The 27195-nt window shown below is 44.3% G+C and overlaps 1 protein-coding gene across 3 annotated transcripts in view; it reads right to left on the minus strand.

Annotated features, from left to right (window-relative positions):
- The window catches only part of LOC146862956 (acidic mammalian chitinase-like), a 92559-nt gene that overhangs the window by 44085 nt on the left and 21279 nt on the right, over positions 1–27195 (minus strand). The window contains exons 3-8 of one of the 3 annotated variants that reach the window (XM_085642328.1): positions 21514–21570; positions 20878–21041; positions 18982–19100; positions 17428–17551; positions 16330–16512; positions 7807–7917 (exon numbers count right to left, since the gene is read on the minus strand). In XM_085642328.1, the coding sequence (XP_085498454.1) occupies positions 7807–7917; positions 16330–16512; positions 17428–17551; positions 18982–19100; positions 20878–21041; positions 21514–21570 (758 nt within the window). The remainder of the gene's footprint in view (positions 1–7806; positions 7918–16329; positions 16513–17427; positions 17552–18981; positions 19101–20877; positions 21042–21513; positions 21571–27195) is intronic. The other 2 variants (XM_085642329.1, XM_085642330.1) reach the window with 2 other exon arrangements.

Consider the following 27195-nt stretch of genomic DNA (forward strand, 5'->3'; position numbering starts at 1 on the left):
GGCCCGACGCCCATCTCATGTTTTCTTGCCTCACTTTCGTTTTAAGTTGTTATTTATGTTAAAAGGGTGTATCCTGATTTCCTTTATGTGCAGTTTGATCTTCTGTAGGGCGCGGAGGCCCGGTGGGCCAGTCATTGTGTTTACACTGTTTGAACTTTTACCTACTAGCAGCCGGCCCAGGTGGTTGTAGGCCCGTGCTTGTAACCTTCTTTCTGCACAATAAAAATTTTTCAAAAAAAAAAAGAAATGGATGAAACAACTAAGGACATGAATGAATCTTCCATTAATGAAATGGAATGCAACACTGTGCTGGAAAATGGGTGGAGATGTTGGCAATGTTGTCCTGAAAAAAAAGGTACTAACTCCTCACAAAGTTTGGGAGAGGGTGCCACTTTTGACCCAGGTTGAGGGGTTGGGCAAATACTTAACCAAAGAGAGCATCTCCGTTCTATCCTTGGAATAAGTATGGACAGCAATAGTAATTTCAAATTGTTGCCCTTCTTTGGAGGTTCATCATAATTCTACCTCCATTTGCGTTCTGTTTTGAGGTCCCTTTTGGAGATGGCCCCCACCTGGCGGTTCAGGACAAACTGGTCTAATGAGGAGGGGGATCGGTACTGATTTCCTAAGGCGGGCCTTTGTCTATAATGGAATGTGGGCAAAAAACAATGAACAGGAGTGCAGCCTTTGTTTAGAGTGGCGCAGTGACACGAGAAAAAAAACACATAGCAGCCAGGAACAAAACAGGAAGTAAGCAACTGACTTGGATAAAGGAAGTTAGCAGGGCACAGCCACAGAATATGAGTAGGCAAGGCATTGACCCCAACGATTAAGACCGGAAGATCCACGAACAGAAAAAAACAGAGGAAGCCACCGGATTACAATGCCCTCGCTCGAAAAAGCGCTGCCAATAAGGCCGCAAATAGACAAAGAGGCCGGAAAAATGGACACGGATCCACAGAAACTGAGGCTGGACGGCGAGACCCTAAAATGGAATATGAAAAAATAGAGAGCTTAAACCCAGAGGCTCTCAATTATAGAAATAGCACCTCGGTAGGACCGATAATGGAAAATCCTACGGCCCATGATCTCGGTGATGGAGAAGTTAGCCCAACAGAGAAAACGCAATAGATACCTCAATTGGTACATAGACATGAGAACAACCAAGGAAACTAAGGGCAGGAATTAGCAATTAACCACAACAAAGATCAATCAGGAGAACATGGCACCACTAGAAACCCCAGCTCAAAACACCAGAATGGGAAATATGACCCAATACGTAAACCTTGTATATAAATAAAAGATTAAAAGAAACAAATTACAGCCGACAACAAGAATGAGGATCCAATGTTACAAAGAGAGCAATGCCATCAACTTCCGAAACAGCAAATACTTTTAATTCCGGAATAGGACTCAAAAGGGCCACAAGACATGCTGAATAGGGGGAACATATTGAAATTAACAGCTAACATTCCAGCCTTAAAATATTTGAACTCAAACTTATTGGCAGCAGAATTTATAGCAAAAGGAAAGGTATAGAACAAACGCTGACTACATGGCAGACAGAAGAAGACGCCCAGCACATCATGAATTCCAATCTGCAATTCGAAGCTTGGGGAATTCAACTGACAAGGCCGACTATACCACGCTATCCTGGCCCTTTGACTGTAAAACTAACCACAACAAGAGTTATGGACAAAGTCAAAGAGCAAACAACCAGCATAAATACAGTCCTTAAAGTAGCTAAAGGCAGCAACCTTCCATCCTCGCAGAGGAGAGAACTGCAGAGCGACCAGACAATTGAAAATGATCCAGTCCAGGACAGATGGAGCTGGCTGCCAGGAGCGCTAAGTTCAGATAAGGGCCACTGAGCATTGAAAAAGACATCAGTCAAGCAAGACTTGGGAAATATACAGCTGCTCTCATGGAACATTGCTGTCAACCTAATATCTGGGAAAAATGTGAAATAGCGCTTCAGGAGACATGGGCACTGGAAGATTTTCCCCCGGCAAATTACATACATTACACAGTCCCTGCAACAAAAACCAAAATTTATGGACGGCCAAAAGGGGAACTGGCAGTATATACATCCACAGCACTAAATATTGAACGGAACAGATTGTCTCTTCAGGTCCAAATATCCAATTGATAAAGCTTACCTCTGGGACCGTCGGCAGAACAAAAACTGTCCTGTTGATCAATACATATGCACATCCGCTAGCAAGGGAAAAAAAACAGCCCACAATGCCCAGTTGATCACCAGAATTACTGATAAAAGGAGTACATACCCCTCATGGGACATGATACCGACATGAGATTTTAATTCTAACTTTATATATACCCCGGATGAAGATATGAAGTTAGTAGCTGACAATATATACTGGAATGTTCCACAGCAATATCAGCTAAGGAGATCTACACCAGACCCCGAAGGGTAAATGCCCTAGAGTTTCTTGGTCTGAGTGTAATTAACGGTAGAACAGAAAATTTCCCACCAAAACACACATTCCACGGGGGAAGACACAATCAAGACTGGATTATACAGTCATCTCAGTTGCACGGATGCCATTTCTCTCTCGCTTTTCCTTAGAGTATACAACCAGGAGTGACCATTCGTACCAGCACATGCATTTCAGGCTAAAAATCGCCAAACATCAAGCAAACACGATAATAGAAGGAAGCATCCATACAATGGACCTAAAACGCCTTAAATGGTCAAATGAAACAATAGATACACTGCAGACTAAATTAAAGATAACGGCTAGCGAACTTGAGGCCCCGAACAAAATCCAATCCTGGGTAAAATTCACCTCGGATCTCAAATTAATGCCGAGCAGACAGCATCAGACTAAAAATAAAAAAAAACAAAAAATGAAATTAATCAAAAATCACCGGTTGGGTGAGAGCCTTGAAATGCGAACACAAAAAAGCTATTAGGAGGCTAAAAACAACTTTCCACGACCAAGTATCCTGGGACAATGTACGTCAGCTGAGGAAAACTTGCTATGGGAAGAACAAAGAACTAGCAACAACAAATTTTGGGCTGAATTGTTTTGCAGTGCTGAGAAAACCAACTCAAACACATTTTGGGAAATCATAAATTATATAGGCCGGTGAACACGCCATCATCAAATATTCAAGAACATGAGTGGGCTAAATCTCTAACCACAAAGTTTACAGAAATCGTAATTCATGACATGCTAGAAGTGAACACCCGGGGACAGCCTGAGGAAAGAAATACATCTGAAATTATAATACAATGGGTCAGTGACACAAACAACTCAGGGGAGGTCAGCACGCATCATAAGAGAAAAATAGGTCTCCGGAGCCAAGTCAACGGAGGCAAAAACCAAACCACAGGGGAAAAATGGCACCAGTTCCCCAAATGTAAAGACAAGCCAGCCCTCCATGCTAGCTGATGAGTAATACGCATAATTAAGAAAGGTAGAGGAGACGGCGCTCCAGGAGCTAATGGAATTCCACAAGCCATTTTTAAGAATGATCCATCTTTCTGGAGCAAGCATTTATTCAAGTTATACAAAGAAATAGAGATCCTAAACTGTATTCCACCGAATTGGCAAGGCTCGATACTGACACCCATTTTTAAAAGGAGAAAATAGAACGAATCCATCCAATTACAGGCTAATCACCCTCGTGGATGTAGAAGCCAAATACCACGCCACACTCATTTTGGAAGACCTGAAGGAATGGTCAGATAACCTCAATATTATTCCAGTTAATCAGACAGGCTTCAGGCAAGGTATAGGTATGATATCGACCATCTTAGCTCTATCTCCAATAGCAAACAAATGCAAGCAGAGGAAACAACATCTTTACCTCTGCTTCATAGACCTAAAGGCAGCATTCAACAGTGTAGACCGTCGGAAAAATCTGCGAGCCTGGAACATACCCGAAAGGTTACTATACGGAATACTGTAGGAAGAAACAAGGACCCCCTGAACAGCAAATAGTTCAATTCCTAGGACAGGGTAATATTAGTATAGTGAAGTAAACTCCTAAGCAATCCACATATAATAAGCGAACATCTATCGTATTCAGTTATAGGGAAACGAAAAAGGAATTTTAACATCAAATCATTATAGGTGTTATGATTTTTATTCTTTTATATTGTACATTTGATAAAAAAGAAGACATACATATCACATACAATTTTAGTAAAAGTAGAGATGGATAAACAATGATAAAAACCCATACAACAAAAATATAAAATAAGTGGCAGCTTGTTTTGATTAATCGACGCGTGATAGAAATGGAAATTCTTGACTTAAGTGCATCAAGATTGATTTATCTGAAACCTTGTTCTGTTCTTATAAGGCTGAAAATGGCCTCCGGCGTATCACGTACAGAAAGGAGAACAGGATCCTGTTCTCCTTTCTGTACGTGATACGCCGGAGGCCATTTTCAGCCTTATAAGAACAGAACAAGGTTTCAGATAAATCAATCTTGAAATACAACAACAGCACAATAACAGTGTTTATCTTTACGGCGATGCACTTAAGTCAAGAATTTCCATTTCTATCACGTACAACTTAGCCTCCTGAAGCATACAAACACGTTGATTAGTGCTCTGTTTGGACCAGCGTTTTCCTTTAATCCAGAAAGGATAGAAAATAATTTTTTACTATGTCGCAACAAAATAAAATCGCGCTTTAGAAGAACCAGTGATTCATAAAAATACTTGTGGCTACTCCTGATGAAGGCGTTGTGAACGCCGAAACGCGCGTCGATTAATCACACCTCTCATACGCTGACGATGTGGTGATTAGGAGTCTAACAAAGATCGGTCTTAAAAGAGTTTTAAATGAAATGTCAGATTATACATCTCAGAGAACAATCTAGAAATAAATACATCAAAAACCAAAACAATGGTCATTGGCAGTCACCGGAGAAGCAAGCAGAACATCTGGCTTCATGGCAACCAATTAGAGGAAGTAAAAAACTATAAATACTTGGGATTTTATATAGACAATTTACAAAATCAGAGAAAAAAAAAAAAGTACATGGCTCAGAGAACCAGCGCTCTCACATTCGCCTTCAGTCAACGGGCAAAAAGGTTGAATGGTCCATCATATAAACCACTGCTGTCAGTGATGGCGGCGCAAATCCTTCCTACGTTAACATACGCCAGTGCTGCTTTCATGGCAAAGACAGAGCTTTTTAACCAACTAATAGTTTCTACCTATAAAAAGGTTTTTTCATCTACAACGGTCAGCTTCTACGGCACAGGTTCGTCTTGAATTCGGCCTAACAAATGAAACTATAGGGAGAATGTATACCACAGTAAAGCTTTGGTATCGGTTAAAACCGATTGCGGCCACATCACCAATTAATAAAGCCCTTTGGACCGAAGTAGATGACAGAAATCACCTTATAATCGATTCCTATACAAATCTTTGTCAATAACTTGTACAAATGACTTATAGAACAAAAACCTGCCATATCAGTCCTTCAAACAAGCAATAAATAAAGCAGCAAAAATTCACTCATTACAAATCGATAAAAATATCTTCAGGTTAAGATGAGCACGCTTGGACGGTGATTAATTACAAGTCACTTGCACCAGCCCCGTACTTGAACATGACATTCTCAATTTATTTGAAAAAACAATTTATGGCAATACGCTTCGGAAAATCAACAGTGGATCAGCCTACCTGGGTACACATAGGGCCAAAATCATTTTGACTCTGCGGCTATCACAAAGGAGACTTTATTCATGTAATCTGCATATGCAACAAACTCTACAATGCACGAGCCACCTTATTCAGACACATTTTTAATGTTAGAGGCATCAGGACCTGTAGAGCCGCAATAATCGTGTGTCTAAATCCATCGGACCCACAACTGAACTGTAAATTGACCAAATTCCTTAAAGTTTTTGACCAGGCCCATAAAATGGACTATAAAAAAAAAGCACCATCGAAGGTAGTAACGTCTTAAAAAATTTAAAAAAAAGTTTAACAGAGCTGGAACTCCGGCAGTGAAAAAATGGACAATATTTTGGCAAATAATTTTTAACAATGATATTTTATGAGTTTCTTATTGATATAAAGTTGACTTATCGTTTTTCCTCTTTTAATGTTTTTTTGTTTTTATATGTCCTTTATATTGTTAAGGTTTTAATTAACCAAACAATAAAAACTTACTTACGAGTGGCACAGTGGAGGAAAAAGGATGGACTGAAAGGAGCCCAAGGGCTCGCTAGTGCCTGAGATTAGTTCAAGCATTTCATCCACCATCTGGTTGTTTATTGCAGTTGATGCCCTGAGTGTGACAGCTGTGCCTAGAAATGGGTCCTGTGCGCACTGTGCCATAGGACTCTTGCTACACCCAACATGATGAGCCTTAACACAGGCGAAATCAGTCTGAGGTTGCTTGCTTTCCCTTCTGGAGTGGGCTTCATCTAGCTGTTTGGGACAGATTGTTCTCATGAGGATTCGGGTCAGCACCAATTTGCATGAGGTGGGCCATTGTCTAGAGTGCATGGTAGGCATGAAATGATGGACTGGAATGTGCCCGAGTGATCACTAGTGGCTGAGATTAATTCCAGCATCCCATTCCTCACCTTGTTCTAATTTTTTACAATGACATTGAGCTGTATTCTCTATTTCGGAGCACCAGCGTGCTAAGCGCGTTTTATGTTGGGAACAGACTTTTGATAGGAGAAGGTGAATCCAGTACTGAGGTAATCCACCCAATGAAGTTGTCTACATCAGAGATCTTATAGCTAGGTTTGCGAGGGTGTTCTATAAGGCTCTCATGGGTTTCTCTGTCATCTTGGCCCCAACAAGCAATAAGACCTAGAAAGATTGCAACCATCTTTCTTGGAGAAAGCTACAGAGGAAGGGATTGCATAATGGTCAGTCCCGGAAAAAGGGATCCTTGGTAACTGAAATTCATGAGGTTAGAAAATGGGATTAGGACTCTGCCCTGCAGCACACGTGAAGAGCAGAATGCGCTAAGAAAGACTGAGCATGGCTCAGCCTTCTAACATCGTATGAGTGATGAGGGCTAGCAATATGAAATTTTAAGTCCCTTAAAATGGAAAAATTGAAGATGTTCATTATATGGGGAGCAATTTTATCTATTAATGAGGTGATTAATTCACCTGGGTGCTGGTAAATAAGAGCCCCCAGAAAAAGACAATATGGGACTAAGGCATAGTACAGAGACGATCATTTCAATGCCCTCCACTGCAGCAGTTTGACAGGTAGCAGTGTAAGTTCTGCTTGATAGATGGATCATCCGTTCACCTTTAGGGATAGCCAGAGTAACATCAAGAGGTGAGGAATCCCAGTGGCAAGTCTCTAAAGAATATGGCATCAGGCTGAGGGTCACATGAAGTCTAAAATACCGGCACGATGCCTGGGCAGGGGTATATCATGAAAACACTGGACTATTGCTGGCCTAGATGACAAGAGGTCTCATATTGATGACAGACTGACAATATAGCTGCTAAAATAATTGAACAGTTCTCTATTCACAACCAGGGTGCTGCATGCTTTGGACATGTTGAGGTTACAATAGAGTGAGCAGGGTGTAAAACTCAGTTTCCCTACAGATTTCTAAGATGAAACAAACCCCTAGCAGCAACATTTCAGGTTCAAATGCTAGAACTGCAAACAAAGTAGACATACATGAACACATACCTTACCCTGTGTCCAGAGTTTGCCCAAGTGGGTAATATTTTCCAAGACCTCAATGAGGTAGCAGAAGAGACTCAGACTAACAAAAATACCAGTACGTAATCCATGTGTTACAAGACCTAGAGTGAGGTGGAACACTCACCTTGTACTGGTAGATCAGCACATTGTCATAGCTCTGGTTGCCCTTGTAGGCGTAGAGGACCTTTTGGACATTTTCCCAGTTGTCAGTTGCATTTTCCAGAAAGGGGCAGATCTACCAAAAGAGTAAACAATCAATTAATCTGAAAATAAGACCATGAGGGAGGCCCTGCAGCATTAATATGGATTCCCATCAGCCACATTTCTTGATATCCCCAGTTTATTAAAACTAGATATTGTATTGTAATTGCATTTATACCCCCGATATGATGCCAGTCTTCATCTTTGAAAGCTTTTCAGTATATCAGCAAACCACTCCAGGAACTTAGCAATGCAGGCTTATTCTTCACCAGACATAATTACCTTATATGAGCTGGGAGTCTGCAAAACAAGCATCAAGTATGAAACTTGTCTCAGTCGTGATGCTTCATGGATTTTATTCAAACTTCTGAGGAGGAAGTCCTATATTTTTGAAGAAGTGTCACATTTTGGCTCAAACCCCTAAAAGTCACAATGGTAGACTCGTAGCGCAGGAAGGTCTATACATATGGGGCACCATTCCAAAATGCCAATAAAGGATCTATGTTATAAACATCAGAAGGTTTTTGTGAGCTTTCTTTTTCAAACTGATAATGCAAGGGTTGGAGTGACACTGCCTTTGATTATTGTACCCAGTGGGAGATCCTTTTTTTCTCAAGAATGGCCAGAGTGAAATCAGGAATGGGGGAAAAGATAGTGTGGTCCAGGCCGTACATAGGACCTCTCCCCGGGACCCTTCAAGGGGTGCTTAGGTGTCTTCACAGCCGGAAAAAGCAGCTGACAATAGCCTGGGACATGGGACAACAATGTAATGCATACAGTACAACCCTTCCACAACTTGTGTGATAGCTGCTAACTGCGGATTCCGTGGCACACACAACACTACCTGTAGAGTTAAAACACAACTGAAAATAATGCATTTCCACCTTGATGCCTGAAGCAAAGCACAAATCTGTCTCACTTTTGACACCACAAGTTCTATTAATAGCAGTACAATGCAATTCCTGGAATCGGCTCGATGGGAAACTTGAAAAAAAGTAAATGGGACCATGTGGAAATCCTACTTTCAGAAAAAGTCACAAATTTTGTATCAAAAGCCTTACACCTTGCTATGATAGGCTCTTGGTCAATGACATCAAAGGCGTACTCAGCACAATTTAGGATTTCCAATAATGGATCAATGTATGAACCATTTGATTCAGACACACAGGGTAAATTCAGGATAATGATGATAAAATTTGTGATTTGTTTTAGCAAAAGACCAGTTATAATGGGGTCATACATTGCATAGCAGATGCCGGCCACACCTTTGCTGAAGAAGATATACGCATGAGTATGGTCAGTATTGGTAAATGCGTGGTCTGCCGAGGCAAGGCCTTCTGTCCCTTGGGATGTTGGTGAGATTGGTGCCTTTTAATACATCAATTTGTAAAGGCCATGATCAGTTGGATATAAATTGGATGACGTTGGAGAGGTCAATGAAGGTTGCATACATTAGCTTTAAAGTTTTGACAATCTTGCATGTCCAGAACCCATTTAACAATACTAGTCCCAGCTGCAGCCTGTGCATGTAAGTGCAGTAGGGCTGTGGGGATTTCAACAGATGACAATTATTTATTTAATATTTCCTCATGGTCATCTGTCGAATTCCCCTCCAAACCGGCCCCACCGCCTCACTACTCTTACCTGCATGGGCCGCTCCCGACTAGTCCTAAATAGGCCTAAAATAAAACTAGTTACTGTTCGTTAACTGTACTCCAAATATAACCTCACAAAAATACTTCAATAATATATTTAACTGCAGAATCCTCAAGCTACTACCCTTGGTGGGAGGATGGCATTAAATGACAGTACAACTATTCTGCATTTTCCTTCTTTAAGTTATTGAAGCAATTCTGTGAACAAAGGCATCTCGTCCGCTTCTAATTGTGCTCTATTCTAAAGTGAAAAGCACTGATAAAGGACATGGCATATGCATCATTGTAGGCAATGCCCATCTTTACTGCACATTGATTTAGAAGTGTTTCTCGCTGGTTGGAGAAATGTGGATAATATTCACCCATTTACTCCATCATTACTTACACAAAAAATGGAATCAGCGAAATAAAAACATTAGCAGCAACGAACTAGTATTGGCAAAGCCAATAGGTTTTGCCTATGCGAGGTCTATTGGCTTTGGCACTGTTTACTTCGACATGTGTCACAGCAGCCGGGGCTGCTGTACAAAATGGCTTAAAGTAAAGAAAAACAAAGCGCTATGACATGGCCACGGTTGGTCTAATCATATTGCTTTTCTTTCTGTCCTTTAAGCCATGTTACACAGCAGGCTGAGCTTTGATTGCGATGAATACAAGATATGGCTTTGGAGGTGAATCCAGAGAGAAGACTATAGAAAGGGAAGACACTTTTATTCTTTAACCTAGGAAAACCTGCACAGTTTGACAACCAACTGGAAGGAGAAAGGATTGTTTGAACTTGGGCCTTAGTAGCATCTTGTTTACATCATGTGCTACATCTTGAAACACACCATTGGTTCCAATCTACATGACAATCTTAGCCGAAAGCGGACATATTTGAGTAATCTAAAGAAATCTACAAATTGTGAAAATGGCAGTAACAGATCCTCCATTTTCCATGTATGGTGTTCTGCAAATGTAACCTATGAATATTGTCACAATAGCATATTGTTCCTACCTTGTTTAAAAGCTCTGGTTTGCCCATTGGAATGAAGATGATAATCTCTTATGTTTCCAGGGAGAGGGATTCATATTTGTTCTGTCTGGTCTTCTGTTTTGTTATTCTTATTTTTCTTGGTGACCTAGATGCTGTTGAGACCTTTTGGTTGGAGGTGTTTGAATATGGTTGAGTGGGAGAGACTGATTGATGGGGTAGTGGCAATTCTTATACCGGTGGATTCATCACAATGGAGTTGAATAGCGTTGGCCATAGCTGTATTTGCTACAAGGAGTTCCTTTGGTGAGAGTCACTTGTACCTTCAACCAATGTTTGGTGTTGAAGACAGGTGGTTTAATAACTGTCTTTGATTGTGAAAGCTTCAAATCATACGCTCAAAAAATGAGAATCCGGAAGCACTGTAAAAGACTGAAAGGGAATATCTTCCTACAGCAGATCAAGATTGATTTGTATAGCAACTTGCTTGTGGACTAAAGCGTTTTTAATCGTATAGACGATCTGTAACAAGCAATGGGTCTTTTTGTGCATCTTATTTCTCCTGAATTGATTAGCGCTGCCATAAATTGCATAAGCACTTAATACACAAGAATGTGGTTATGTTTCATGGTGGTTTCTTTGGTGATTTGCTCCCCCCTTAACGCGACAATTCTGCGACAGCCAATCATTTTGTAACTATATTTAGGTTTATCCTTTTGGATTTAAACAAATATTTCCCCCAGGTCACATGCCTATCTTTCACAAACAAGAAGGGTTATAGGAAACAAAAAAAAATCCTTGTGGAAAACTTAGTTCATATGAAATAACAGTACAATGTTTATGTGCGTTCTTGGATAGCCTTACCTCTAAACCTTTAACCCTCATCCCAGTGATCTAGCCAATGACAAGAGGCCGGTTAATGATATTCTTATTCTACACTGTATGTGACCAATACTGAGGGAAAGCCAGTTGTGGAAAAAGTACATGCCTGGGTGTGTCGGGCAGCTGTGTCTCAGCCATCTGGGCACCGAAACCTGCGGCACCTTGCATGGTCCTTTGGTTTACGGGCCTCAGAGAATGCTGTAAGAAGCCCACATTTGCCTAAGAGTCTCACTCACCTTGTACTCCTGGCTGCTGTTCCTTGCTCCTCCAGCTCCAAAATGGCAGTCAAATTATCCCACAGATGGCTGTTTTTCCCTTGGTTTCTTCCGAATTGTCTCAGTTCATTCTGTTTCCTGGTTTGTGGTGTTTGATGTAACTGGCTTCCGTCTGGTTGGAGAATTGGTCCCAACAAAGCTGTGTTACTTTGCTTTTACCTCACTCTCTTCAATTGCTGATCCTGGATCTTTGCTCCAAACCAATTTCCCATTTGAATTCCTGGTTTCTGGTTTACTCAGTTCTTTGAAATCTTCATCCAGCAATGAAGTTATCTACTACTTTGAATTTTTCCTCCTACAAAGTAGGAAGCCCCTCAGGGGCACTCGCCTACCACATATTCTAGTGTGTGGTGACATTGTGGCTTTCGGAAACAATCGCTCTGACATCGGACAAAAGACCCAGACCCTGATTGCAGTCGAGAATCCAGCCCTCAACGGGGAGATGTTGGTTGAACAGAGACTGTGTAAAGTGCAATTTAATCAGGATGAAATGGCATAAGAGAGTTTGAAAGCAAAGGGCCAGTTAGCAACAATTTTGAAAAAAAAAATAGTCTCAGTAACGGAACAAGTAGCTCTTTTTAAATATCTTTCCTTCAGGTTTACCTCTTTGTATTGTGAAGGGGAACGTGCACTCCTAAAATAAAATAATTCATCCACCACAAACAGTTTATGTTTGGCAAACTGACAAAAGGCAGCATGAGACTGGCTGTGTCTAATAGAGGTGGCAAAACAGTTTGGAACACCTTTAGCAACTGTCTTTTTGATACGCTTGACATAGTCTTGTGGTTGTTCATTAGCAGGGGTTATACAGACATTTTATTCTGTTGAGGATTTTATTTTATTGGAATGCCGGTGTATAATGTCCCTGAAGTAAAGGTTAAAGTTAATGGATTTCACTTGAGTAGGTTCAAGTAACATCAAGGTACCAGGCAGGAATACCCACTTTCGCCATGGCTCTTACGGTTAGTGCTTGACCCTCTCCTGAAACAATGAGATAATCTGTCGACATTCACTGGGCCGCGATTGATAAAGGCAAGTATTGATTAGCAGCATATGCAGACAATGTGATTTGTTTCTCAATCACATTTGGATCACAAGTTTCATAATTTTTTAATATTACACAGGAAGAATCTAAAATTTTGGACTGCTTTTTAACCCAAAAATAAACCAGAAATGAAAGCTTTAAATGCTGACTGTAGCAGGGATATTGTAAATTCATTTAGTTTAAAGAGGCAACAAGAGGGCTATAGATACGTGTATCTTACATTTGACAACTTAAAAAACGAACATGTGAATATATTGAGAAAGGAAACCAAACAAAATCATGGAACTGGAAATGTGTTCGTCCTCTCAGAACATAACATGATGGGGTATGCTAGAAAGGGGGAATATTATCTTGATGCTTATTGGTTAAATCAAACATTCCTAAAGTGACATTGCAAATTTCTTCTCCGATAAGATACAGTATAAAAAGACTGCCACTTTACCACCTGTCAGGAAAGGTCCTCTGCCTCGATTATCACCAACAAGGTACTGTCAAACTAGAGGACGATCCTGCATGCCAGAGAGGCTGCCGCCGTATCTGGCTTTCTACTGAAAGCTAATGCTGAACTCCCCCCAGGCTTGTCAGATCCTTATCTGGAAACAGGGACATATGCCACATTTGAAAGACTTCTATAGCAGTGAAAAACTCCAGATGAAAAGGGACCTCACTGAGAAATTTGCATTGACCGGACACAACACGTATAGACTCACAGGCACTACATTGGGTGGCGAGGAATCCTGTTCGTAGAGCATTGCAAAGGGGAAGAATCTCAGATTGAATCCCAGTACACCAACAACATCAGACACAAAGGCATATCATGGCTCAATCATTACATTTTGAATAGAACTCCCCTTATAAAAACCTTCATACGCGACACAATGGGAGAGGAAATTGGATATGAACATTCATGAGGAGACCTGGAAGACTATATAGCAGAAGGCCTTGAAACCCTCAACATGTTTATGTTATAAAGAGAATGCTTACAAAATGCTGACAATGTTATCGTACTCCCATGCAACTACATAAGATGTTTGGCAGCTTAAAACTGTGCTGGAAGGGGTGCAGTAATAGGGTCACTGTCTTACACACATGGTGGACATGCTCACTGATCTGGGTCTTCTGGGACAAAGTCCTACTCATGATACGAGATAAATGTCTCCTTGCCCCAAAACCCACTTATTCTCCTGGCGGACACTGGGGAATACAGACTATCCTACGATGAACTCACTGGGGAAATTGTTTCTCCACCTCCTCTTGGCTGCACGCTTGAGCAGCTGTCGAAACAACAAAATTCACCTTCGCTCAATATGGGGTAGGGGAAGATATGGTCAATCGATGCCATGGAGAGACTTACAGCAATAATCCGTGATAGGGTTGCATAATTTGAAAACATGTGGCCCGTCAGCACATACTTAAAAAGAGTACAAAGAACTGGTGGCATACACATGACAATGTCCAAGACTCTACAAGCTTCAGACGTGTGTGAAATGTCCTCCTCCGGAGCCGAAAGCCAGTCACCACCAGCAGCGAACTCAGACTAAATATTCTCAAGGTGAATGGTAATCCATAAAATGACCAAATTGAGACAAATCTTATGGACCTGAGCGTACGACGAATACTGCTATGTCCACTTGTATCCCGTTTTTCCCAATTGTGCTCTCCAGTTTTAGGTTTAATAATGTACATCGTAAAGGGACTGTGATATCAAAATGTGTGTCCACAGCCCCAATAAAATTCAAAATAAAGTTGTAAAGAAAAAAATAGCTGATACCGAGCCCAGGAGGAGTTGATGCCGATACTCAATGAGTGTTTGCCCTTTTCAGGAAATACGACCTCCCCGACTGATAATTACAGAGGTATGCAGTTAACCCTGGGCATAGTGTGCGTAGCAGGACTACGCGGAGGGCATTTAAAAAAAAAACTAAAAACCACTTACCTGTTTACCGCGGCATCCCCGGGCTGCCCTCCTCCTCATCCTCACCATACGGGTACTGTTTGAGAAAACTGCACAGGCACGTGCACCCGCGCATGTGCATTTCTCGTACCCGTATGGCGAGGAAGAGGAGGAGGGCAGCCCGGGGACGCCGCGGTAAACAGGCAAGTGTTTTTTAGTCTTTTAAATGACTGGTAATCTTAATAGGGGGGGTGGAGGTGGGCGGTGGGCCAACTCCAATCTGCTGTGGAGTGTGAGGAGATTTGCCTACTCGGCTTTCAACCGCGGAACGCAAAGTAGGCCAATATCTGCACACTCCGCGGGCAGAGCGGAGTTCTTCGCCCACGGTTATATGCAGTATGCCCATTATTTTTAAGAAAATCTAGCTGCAAACTATTTTACATTCTATGCTCTCCTAGCATGGTGCATAGAAGTAGGTTTTAGGTTGTTACGTATTCTGGATAACATTTTAACCATAGTTTGTTTTCAATCACCACAGTGTCCCGAGATACCGGTTTAGGGACTGGTAGTAACCCAAAAGCATTGACGCAACTTCAACTGTGTATTGGGTGAGGTTCTGCGGGGCTGTAAAAACCGGTGTTTCCCATTCCAGTATGGTACATTGAGCCAAGTTCACTTGTGTCACTCATAGGTGTGAAATCAAGCCTTGTAGAGCTAAGCCAGAGACTTAGTTTATGCAACATGACCTGCCCATCAGACCTCTGCGAGACTCAGCCCCCAGTCCCACTATGTTCAGCATGTCCTATTCCAAGTGATCTTTGAAGACTGTCTTTCCTTAGTAGCCAAATCTATGACTTCCAGCTACCTCAAATTTAACTCATATAAAAGAGCTTATTCTTTACAGACGGGCATCCTTGATGTGGCCTCTTGCCTGGAGTCCAAAAGAGCCTGGCCATCATCCAAAACCATCCTACATCCAAAGATCTGGGCACCAGGACTGATGCCAATCTCTTTTGTCCCACATACCACCTCCCAATCTGCCACCTGTTTCTCTCTTAAGGAATCCCTTCAACATTTATTTGAGTATATCCCTTTCACTGCTTGCAAAAGAGTGGTAAATACTTTAATACCCTAATTACTATGGTACGTTCCTCTTGCTGGGCAGTTCTAAATATTCGATACAGCACCATCAAGTTGTACAGAATTCTGCAGCTTGATTAATCCTTAACATTCCTAAATGGCAGCCTACTTTACTAAAAGTCCTTCACTAGCATCCAATTATCAGGATAATCCAATGTAAGTATTTTTTTTTTTTACTGTAGGGCAGTTCAGGACAAAGGCCCCAAATATCTTCTGGATCCGTTTTCCTGGTATGCACTGCCAGAGCCTCGGGGATTATCTAGATTTAGATGTCTTACCTTTCCTTGACTCCACAGATCCCATGATGGCGGTCGTTCCTTCGCTTTTGGTGCTGCCAAACTCTGGAACTCCTTGCCATTGCACATTCGCTCTGTTACATCTGAACATTTTTTCAGCCACAAATCAAAACCTGCCTCTGTTACTCATAGCTACTCTTGTTCTTACTCTGCTTAATCACCGACTGATCTTCAGCACTGGGATGCCCAGGTTGGAGCAGCTATGTCATCCATCCATCCATCCATTCATTCCAAATTCAGGTAGCAAATAACACTTTGGTGTTAAAAATTTGTAAGGGATGCTCACCACAAAATAGGTTAGGATGCTTGGCACCTTGGTATATTCACCAAGGGAGCCTGGGCCAATGATCTGAACTCCCGGATGTGTGTCATTGCCAGGGATGATGAATGACCATCCATATCTTGGAAATCCCATCAGTAGCTTCAATGCTGGTGCACCCTTCTCCTTCCAGTAATTCATAGCATACTCCTGGAGACACAATCACAGCAATATGGTCAAGAGTGAGAGAGAGTGTTATGGAACACATCAAAGTTTGCTGCACAATGTGCTTACATCCTATATTTAGCAAAGCCCAGGTCTTAAAGTTGACACAAATGACACAGTGGCTTTAACAGTTCACAAAGAACAGCCATTACTGCTACAGTCATTAATGCATTACTCAATAATGGCAACTGACTGTTCCTATCGCCTTAGGTAAATGTTTTGTTTTCATAACAGATTTGATGTCAATTAGAGTCTGGTGGACAAACCAGGTCAGAGTTATGGTCCCTGCTCCCCTTCTGGAAGACTGGTCACCAGATTTAGAAAACCTCAGCTGCCTTCTGGGAACGCGTGTTTCTGCAGTGACGCTACTGTGGTGTCACCACTGAAAGCACTGATCATTTGCTGTATGGACACCATCTTTGATATGCCAGCTCAGAGACGTACATTGGTTTTCAAAAGCACACTTCCAAAAGTTTATTATTTAAAGTCAAAAAAATGCAAAGCTGGCCCTGATGCAGAGTTGTCTCCCAGCGCATGGGGGTCATTTCTGTTGCTTGCTGTTCAGGACTTCAGGCTTTCCCGGGCGATACCGACCCAAAACAATTTACTGCACATGGACCGCCCTAAAGAGGCGGTGGTCCTGACCTACATTAACCAACTGCACTATTGTGGGGGGGCCGTTAGTCTAAGGTTTCAGGCCACAAAGCCAGCTGAGGTTGCACCTGCTTAAATAAGGCACCTTTAGAATGACAGACAAACCATGAGTTTGGCGGATAAGGCATCTGCTGATTGTCGACAGATTCCCCATATCCACCATACTCAACTCCATCCTTTTCAACATGTCAAGAAATATAGAAGAGATGGGGGGGGGGGGGGGGGGGGGGGGGGGAGTGCTCTTACGCAATTGTAGTAGGCATAGCCTCCCCAGTCGTTGCTGCCTTTCTTCAGAGGACTGTTGAAGCCTGTGGTATTGTCCCAGGGTCCATGGAAGTCAAAGGTCATTATGCTGATGAAATCTAGAAGCCTTACAAAAAAAAAAAAAAAAAATACACAACAATTACTAAGTACCTAAAGTTATTCGTGTCGAGAGGTTTGAGACACACCTGGATATACAGACATTAGAAAATCAATATGTCAGAATTATCCACACTGTAAAAACTCGTGCAGCACTACAGCTAGCAGTGTCTTCACAAATGAATTCCAGAACAAAAGGAGCTCAAGTTAACAAAGGGTTGTAGGTGCTACACACTCCGGGTAAACCCAGTCCTATTTCCACCATTACCCAAATACTTGGAGGAAGAATCTTCTTACAAACCAGCCAAGAAACCTAGGATTAATGCTTTAGGTGACAACTTGATACTGAATAAACAACTAGATATGGTGAGCAAAACCTGCAATTACTAATTTAAACTCTAAATGCTGCCTGTCCTCCTTCCCTTTCCGATTTGGAGTAGTTATATTTAATTGCATTATCTGGTCCCAAAATTATATACCACCCGCTAGTGACCATTGCCTTCTTAACCAAGCTGCTACTGGAGAGTCAAATACACCAAGGAAGTCGCGTCAGGTGTTTGTACCAGTCACCAAATAACCAATTCCCTGGATCCAACCCTGAAGTCTATACCTGCATTCTCTCCTCCCTGTCACCAAAACACCAACACTCGAGGCCACGATGGAAGTGGGCTGTGGAATCCATTGTCAATTCATTTGTGTCTCAGCCCACCCCATACACGTGGCAGAGTCACCAAAGAGGAGCTCTGACAAAATGATCCGGAAGTTTAGTTATGCTGATGTCTGTATAAACACCATTAGGTAGAGATTTCACCGGAAGTAAGACACTGGCAGCATGCACATGTTGGAAAGTTCCCAAAAGTGGCAAGTGTTAAAACTGCCTGGCCTCATGTTTCCTAGTGCTGTAGAACCCAAGGCACGGAGACATCAGCAATACATGGCAGTGCCCATCACAGAGCGGTCGCCAATCACTGCCTAGGACTGGAGATAAGCGCCATCACTCAGAGGAGATGGCACACCGCCTCAAAAAACTTACAAGCTCCATGTGCCACACGAAGGCCACAGACACCAATAACTTTTCATTGTCATAATTTAAAAGGAAATTTCCCAAACTAGGTACCGGGTGCTATTACTCCACCAAGATTAATCAGCCTCCATAAGCCAACTCTATGGCCATCGCCCCTACTGTGGGGTTACTCCAATCCACCCTACGGAAGGTGCCAACAAGAGGTCTTTGGCACACAAGGTAAAAAAGGTGAAAAGTCAGACGAGTCCATCCTTCAGATGGAACGTGAGAGTATGGAGATCAAACCCAACCCACTGGTTTGCACTTCAGAGAGACCCTCAGTGAAAGCCTCTGTGTGCATGAAATGTCTTCCTAAAGTGAAAGGTTGCATCAGTTTCCTTTTGACGGTAGCCGTCCGCTCCATTTGGGGTACTTACTCTCCAATTTTTTTAATTTCGTATCCGGTGTCAATGGCTTCTTTGGCACCAGACACAGCCGCAGTGACAAGCAGTCTGGGGCGGCTTGTCTCTTCGCCTTCAAAAGCTTCAAGCAGTTCCTGGTGAAAAATACAGACAAGAGTCACAATTGTTATGCATTCCAGTAACCTGCAAAGGATATTTGTCTGCAACAGTACGTCACCATGAACAATACACTAACTTAGGGGACCTGGGTCAATGTGAAACCTTCTCACCGCTTCACTTGTTCACCTACAATGTCACTCCTCCCTTACCATCTTCCTGTTCCATGAGCTGTTCCGAGGGGCTTATTTACTAGCCCACTGCGCCGCCAGTGCGTCACATTTATTGATGCACTGGCAGCACAATGGCCTTCCCAATATTTACACGGCCATGTAAAGTCACCCTGCATGACTTTTCATGGCTTTGTAAAAAAAATTCCCTTTCACACATAACTGCGTGAAAGGGTCGTTCCACCGGTGTTGCTGTGAGTGTTCCCCCGACAGGAATAAATTAAGAGAACAATGAATAAGGACCCAATCAGTGCTTATTTGTAAAGACTTGTCCAGCCGGACAGTGGTCATGGATTTTACTGATATAGTAATGAAGCAAAAAAATAGCAAAAAAATACACAAAGTGGGACACAAGCCTGTGTCCCGTACAACTAACAAGAAAAAGTACAAAGAAAACAAAGGTTCAGGCAAAAAACGTTTGTTACAATTGGCAGAAATAGAAAAAATTAACCAACAAACATTACATGGGACACCCTTATGTAGCGAACATATTACTAAAAACATATAGGGTGTGTACAGCAGGACTCGTCTTTTAATGCCACAGATTGTCTCCTTGCCTGTAGTCACCTTAGTAACCGGGAGTAGAAACAGCACCTGGGACATCTCTCGGTCTTGATCGCACTCTCTCTGCCAGCAGTTCTGTGTTGCCTTGTGGGGTGTCTCTCGCTTCCATTAACTCAGCCCTCATACACCTTGAAGTGAGACTCCCATCACACCCCGGGCTCTCAGGACGAGGGCGAGAGTTGCATCCATGGGCCACCTATCTGTACGCCCTGCTATCATGTCCACTGCTGTCCGAACTTTCACTATCTGCCATCTATAAACAGCACACTCACCTCAGGAGTGCAATCATTCTCACTGCGGCACAAGGATTACTGTTTGCTCATAAGTTTAAAGAGCTCTCTCTCAGAAAAGTGCATGCAAGACGATGGCTATCCTGGCTCTGTGAATCCATTTTTAGAGCTGCTTTCAGGGTTTGTGAATCTTTGTGTGTCCGTCTGCTATAGACACAGTCAGATGTTTGGGAATTTGGCCCAGTGTGAGGAGCAGGGGCCAAATGGATGCAGTGAGAGGGGTCCAAGGATACATGGAGAAATTGTGAATTGCAGGGGATAGAGGGTCGGTGGAGAGACAGTTTGAGGAGTAAGACACAACCACAGCTGCATGGGTAGACCGTATGAGTGGCTTGCATGGAATAGAAATATAGGGTGAGGCAATGGGCATCAATGGTCCTTGTGAGAAGCTGAGGCTATACATAGGCGAGGGAGGCTCTTGGACACAGCGAGCAGGGCTAGAAGGAACATGGGCAGTATGTGATGAATTAGCCAATATGACAGCACAGAGAGTTGAACGTGTGCCAATCACTGGCTCTGTCCCAGCTCTACTATCCTTTCGAAGGTATGGGCATATTCTCCAATCTCAATAGGATGAGGACAACCCCCTGCTATCTAAAATGGCTTCCAATGACAAGTACATCAGATTTTAGCCATTTACTTCCCCTGTGACAGGTTTTAGGAATGGCCTCAGCTGCTCCCTACAGGTAGGGCAGTCTGCATAGATTTCAACGTTCTACATGTTCTCTGACCTGAACCAGGACGGTGAAGCGCTGCTTGTCCTCTGGAGGGCTCCCTCTGTCCGCATTCCCTGGGTACGGCCAATACAGGTGCAGTCCGTCAAATCCATACAAACGCAGCCAGTCAATCACCGACTCAATTAATATTTTACGGTTCGCCGCAGAGGCAGACATAGCTGTGAATCCACAAAACTGATCACAGGTGCTCTTGCTACATGGACATATTTTATACCCTGGATCGTCAACTGCAATCACTGTGGTAATCAGTATTGACATTTCTAACTTTGTGACTTTACTCATCAATTTCAACTTCAATGAAAGCTTGAAACCTCATTAAATATTAGGACTATAATCCCCAGCTTCAGTCTACCACTTGAACAGAAGTACAATCACAAATTTCAGTAATCATCTACAACTTCACTTTATACGTCCCCTTTCAGCCCTGAGTTTAGACCCATGCCCATCTCTAATCTCACTGAATATTCCCTTCTCTAACTTCATGGAACATCTGCTCAGACTTCACTGTCTCCTTCATATTCTTACTCACTATCTCCTCCCAACTCTACTCTTTGTTGGTTTGTCAATGTAGATCACTGACCACACTCGCATCCCAAAGTAGAACATTCTGATTCTAAAAGCAGCTCTTACTTTCCCGTGCCAAAGGTCCATCCTCCAATCGCCAACAGAGTGAGAAGTTCGGAATTTCTATGGAGCAAAAAACTATTATTTAGAATGATGACAGTCTGTGCAAAATCTCACCCAAGAAGTTTAACAATATCACCTCCAGAGACACTTGTAAGGACGTTCTAGTTAGGCTCAGATTCCACTCGTACAAAACCATTTTAATTCACCAGTTATAGTTACCGGAGCTAACTATAACTCACGCTCCCGCAATGCACTGCTAATAACCTCACATATTACATCACTCATGACATGGTCAGTAACATCATTCATTACATCACAAATGACATCACGGATGACATCCTCCACTGAGTGTGTTTCACAAACGCTTTTGAAACGTATAGATATATACTAAGCTAAATTACTATTTTTCGTGTACTACTGAGCAACACCATTTCTAACACATGTCAACTGAATGGCCGTTCCTTTAAAATGGTTTGTGTGAGTGAAATCTGAGCCTGTAACCTGTGTTTTTTTCAGTGAATAAATATCAAGGTAGAGAGTATATCATTGGGTTCCTCTATCCTTAAATGATATCGGTCTCCCCATAGTGGATACGTTATATAATATTCTCTAACTGGATTAACTATAACTTTCTTGGGGAGGGAACTGCTGGTTTTAAGAGATTTACAAGTGTAAGGACCTAAGCTCTGCCTCCAATATAGAGTGTATTAAGGAGATGCTAGAGTGGCTAGTGAATCAATTGCCAAAAGAGTACCAATAGAAATGGAATTTATAAGTATTTTATTTACTCTTCACAGACCTTATCAAGGGGAACTTAATACATTAAGAAATACTGACAATGATGAACTTGGAGATTAAAATCGTTATAAGGTGAGACTTATGGAATTAAATAACGAAAAATATTTAAAGAAAACTAGTTGGAAGTCCTTACTAAAGTTCAAATAATGGTAATATTTTTTCACAAATTTAAAATTCTTTTTGTGTAAGTACAAGTGCTAACTTTAGAAGATGAAAAAAGAAAAGCAAAATCAAGAGACTATAAAAAGGTAAATGAGCTTTATTTTTTATTTGCTTAAATAAATAGATAAATGGATGTATAGGTATGGTAAAAGAAAAAAGGTGTTAGGCTAACTGCTTGTGGACAAGGAAGATATGTGCTCAATTGATTACTGAAGCTAAGCAGGGTCAGGCCTAGTTAGTACCTGGATGGGAGACCGCCTGGGAATACCAGTAGTAGTATGGTTTCTGTATCCCCTAAAGGAGAAGGTATAGAGAACATGGAGGCAAATATAATTTGTAATTGGATAGATTTCTCATCAGTGTGTTAAATAAATTTACTACGCTGAATTTCAAGTTGTATTTTGTTTAGATTCCAAATGTAATGTTCTATGTTTGTAAACAGCCCTGAAGAAGCGCAGTGGAGCGTGAAACACGTGTTGGCTTTGTACAGACTGCGGCTATATTTTGACTGCTTAAGAAAAAACAAATTAAACCAAAAAGAAATGAACTAAGAAGATTTGATTTTTATTGATGTCTAATGTGTGTGTATATCTCCGTGATGGTTTTTGATATACTAATATAAAGAATACTGGTGAGGACCAGGCTTTATTTATGCAGTGCTGGTAGTCCATAAACCAAGGCATACGCGTTTCAGCAGTAAATCGCTTTCATCAGTGCCAATTTCAATTTCACGGGCTCCATCGGGGCCAGCACACAGAACAGCTGCTGTAATGTATATAAAATTCACAGAAAAACCATAGGCTTCAGGGCTGTTATAGTTAGCTGACATTTCACTCGTACAAAACCATTGAAATTCCTCTGTTATAGTTAGTTGTACTCATTATAACTTGCGTGCCCGCAATCCACTGCAGATGATGTCACGTATTGCATCATTCATGACATGGTCAGTGACATCAATGATGACATCTCAAATGACATCACTGATGACATCATCCACGTGACTATCAAAGTACTTGTAAAGCGCACTTCTTACCCGTGAGGGTCTCAAGGCACTGAGGGGTGGGTGTCCGCTACTGCTCCAAGAGCCAGGTCTTGAGGAGTCTTCTGAAGGTGAGTAGGTCTTGGGTCTGCCGTAGGTGGGTCGGGAGGGTGTTCCAGGTCTTGTCGGCGAGATAGGAGAAATATCTGCCGCCGAAGGTAGTTTGTTGGATGCGGGGGACAGTGGCGAGGGCGAGGCTGGCGGAGCGGAGCTGGCAGGTGGGTGGGTGGGTGTGTAGAAGCTGAGTCTGCTGTTCAGGTAGGCTGGTCTGGCGTTGTGGAGTGCTTTGTGTGCGTAGGTGAGGAGCTTGAAGGTGATCCTCTTGTCGACGGGGAGCCAGTGTAGGTCTCAGGTGGGGGGTGATGTGGCGGGGGACGTTGAGGGTCAGTCGGGCGGAGGAGTTTTAGATGCGTTGTAGTCGACGCAGGTGTTTGGCTGGGATTCCTGCATAGAGTGCGTTGCCGTAGTCCAGCCTGCTGCTAACAAGGGCCTGTGTCACTGTTCTTGTTTTGGTTGGGATCCACTTGTAGATCCTGCGGATCATGCGGAGAGTGTTGTAGCAGGAGGAGGAGGAGGAGATGGCGCTGACCTGCTTCGACATGGAGAGGGAGGAATCGAGGACGAATCGTAGGTTGCGTGCGTGGTCGGTGGGTGTCGGTGCTGTTCCCAGTGTGGTCGGCCACCAGGAGTCGCTCCAGGCTGAGGGGGTGGGTCAGAGGATGAGGACCTCCATCTTGTCAGAGTACAGCTTCAGACGGCGACGGCCTTCATTCCCTCGTGGAGGTTGGTTTTGGCGGTGTGCGGGTCCTTGGTGAGGGAGAGGATGAGCTGGGTGTCGTCGGCGTAGGAGATGTTGAGGTCGTGTTGATGAGCCATGTGTGCGAGGGTGGCCATGTAGACGTTGAACAGCGTCGGGCTGAGGGATGAGCCCTGGGGGACGCCGCAGATGTCGGTGGCTTCGGATCAGAAGGGTGGGAGGTGGACGCCCTGGGTTCTGCTGGAGAGGAAGGACGTGGTCCAGTCGAGGGCCTTCTCTTGGATTCCAGCTTCTTGGAGGCGTGTCTTTAGAGTGCGGTGGCAGACCATGTTGAAGGCTGCTGACAGGTCCAGGAGGATGAGGGCTGATGTTTCGCCGTTGTCTGGTTGGTGCCTGATGTAGTCAGTGGTGGCGATGAGGTCTGTCTCGGTGCTGTGGTTTTGTCTGAATCCGGACTGGGAGGGGTCTAAGATGTGCTGATCTTCGAGGTGGCAGGCCAGTTGTATGTTGACTATTTTTTCAATGACCTTCGCTGGGAACGGGAGTAGGGAGATGGGCCGGAAGTTCTGGAGGTCCGCCTTGGGCTTCTTGAGGAGGGTGCCGATTTCAGCATGCTTCCAGCTTTCCGGGAATTTCACTTTTTCAAAGGAGGTGTTGATGACCTTTTGTAGTTGGGGTGCAATGGCTGCGTTTGCTTTGTTGAATACGTGGTGTGGGCACGGGTCCGACGGAGATCCTGAGTGGATGGAGTTCATGACCTTGCGTGTCTCGCTGTCGTTGGCCCAGGAGGTCAGGCAGGTGGTGTGGGTGGTGTTCGCAGGGGGGGGGGGGTTCTGGCGTAGTCGGGGCGGTCGTGGTATTGAAGCTGTTGTGGATGTCAGCGATCTTGCAGTGGAAGAAGGTGGCCAGTGAGTCGCACAGTTCTTGTGAGGGCGGGATGTCATTGGTGTTGGCGCTGGGGTTGGAGAGTTCCTTCACAATGCTGAAGAGCTGCGTTGTTCTCCAGGTGGTCTTTGAAGGAAAACCTCTTGGCTAATCTGATGAGGTGGTGATGTCTGCGGGTGGCGTCCTTGTGGGCTGTGTGGCTGTCCGGTGTGCGTTTGTGGAGCCATTTCTTCTCCAGGTTCCGGCATGCGCGTTTGGAGGTCTGGAGCTCGTCGGTGAACCAGGTGGCTTTCTTGCTGGTGTGACTGTTGGAGGGTTTCTTGAGCGGTGAGAGGGTGTTGGTGCAGTCGTTGATCCACTTTGAGGTTGCAGGCGGCGGCGTCAGGGTGGGTGGGTTCTGGGCGAGGGTGGTGGTCAGCTGGTCTTCGGTGACTTTGCTCCAGCAGCGGTGGGGCAGCAGTTGGGTGCAGTGGTGCATGGTTGATTTCTTGAAGGTGAAATGGATGCAGCGGTGGTCGGTCCAGTGGAGCTCGGTGGTGTGGTGGTAGGCGACGTGGGTGCTCGTGGAGAAGATGCGGTCCAGTGTGTGTCCAGCAGCATGGGTGGGTGCAGTGACTAGTTGTCTGAGGCTGGTGATCAGGGTGGCGGAGTTGGCGGCGTCCTTCGAGGTGGAAGTTCAGGTCCCCGAGGAGGATGTAATCCATGGAGGCCAGTGTGTGGGTGCTGGCGAGGTCAGCGATGGAGTGGCTTAACTGTGCCCATAGTGCGGGGGGTCTGTAGATGAGTGTTCCTCTGAGGGTGGTGTTGGGAGTCGGTGTGGATCAGGTGTTCGGAGGTGTTGAGGGTGTCGTCCACATTGGTGGAGACCTTGAGGGTGGATTTGTGGACGATGGCTATTCCTCCTCCGATTCCGTTGACGCGATCCCTGCGGGTGATCTTGTAGCCGTCCGGGATGGCTATGGCGATGTCAGGCGCCGAGGAGTCGTTCCACTAGGTCTCGGTCAGGAAGGCAATGTCTGGGGTGGAGGTGTCGAGCAGGTCCCAGAGCGCGACGGCGTGTTTGCATGCAGAGCGGGTGTTGGGGAGTATGCAGCGAAGGTGGTTGGGTCCGGCCCTGGGAGGTTTGGTGGCTCGGTCACAGGTGAAGCTGCAGGTGTGGCAGGAGAAAGGTCCGTGGGTGCGTTTCAGGGCGGCCTGGAAGCAGCGGTGGTCTCGGGCGGCATTGAGAGCGTGGAGGGTGCTGGCGTCGTAGCGGAGTCTGGTGGCGTGGCGGTTGCGGGGACCAGGGGTTCTGGTGCTGGGCACGGTCCGAGCGTAGACGGGCTTGCCTCTGGCGCAACTCCGGTGCGCCAGCGGCGCAGCCACCATTTAAGGCGAGGTGGGAGGGAGGAGCAGCTGGGACGCAGGAGCAGGGCGGCAAGTGGGATACAGAAGGCAAAAAGGGGGCGGGCCACAGGGGAGCAGCGGCGGGAGCGGGGACAACGGCGAGGGGTACAGAAGGCAAAGGGGCGATACTGTAAAAACAGGGGGCACAAAAGGAACAGTTAAAGGGCAATGTTACAGTACAAATACCACAAAAACCACAAGTATGGCAGAGACAACGAACCAGCAGAGCTGCTCAGCGCAGCACAGGAGTGGCGAACTCATGAGGCAGGAGGCAGCAGGGGGAAGGCACGGGCACAGCTGGTGGAGCCGTGCGGCATGGGGAGCGACCTGGCCTGCAGGCAGGGTCAGGGGTCGCTCTCACGACCGCGCAGCAGCCGCCATTTAAGGCGAGGTGGGAGGGAGGAGCAGCTGGGAGGCAGGAGCGGGGCGGCGAGTGTGATACAGAAGGCAAAAAGGGGGCGGGCCGCAGGGGAGCAGCAGCGGGGACAACGGCGAGGGGTACAGAAGGCAAAGGGGCGATACTGTAAAAACAGGGGGCACAAAAGGAACAGTTAAAGGGCAATGTTACAGTACAAATACCACAAAAACCACAAGTATGGCAGAGACAACGAACCAGCAGAGCTGCTCAGCACAGCAGCGGCGAACTCACAAGGCAAGA

This window comes from Triturus cristatus, chromosome 2_2, assembly GCF_964204655.1.
Source record: "Triturus cristatus chromosome 2_2, aTriCri1.1, whole genome shotgun sequence".
Lineage (NCBI taxonomy): Eukaryota > Metazoa > Chordata > Amphibia > Caudata > Salamandridae > Triturus > Triturus cristatus.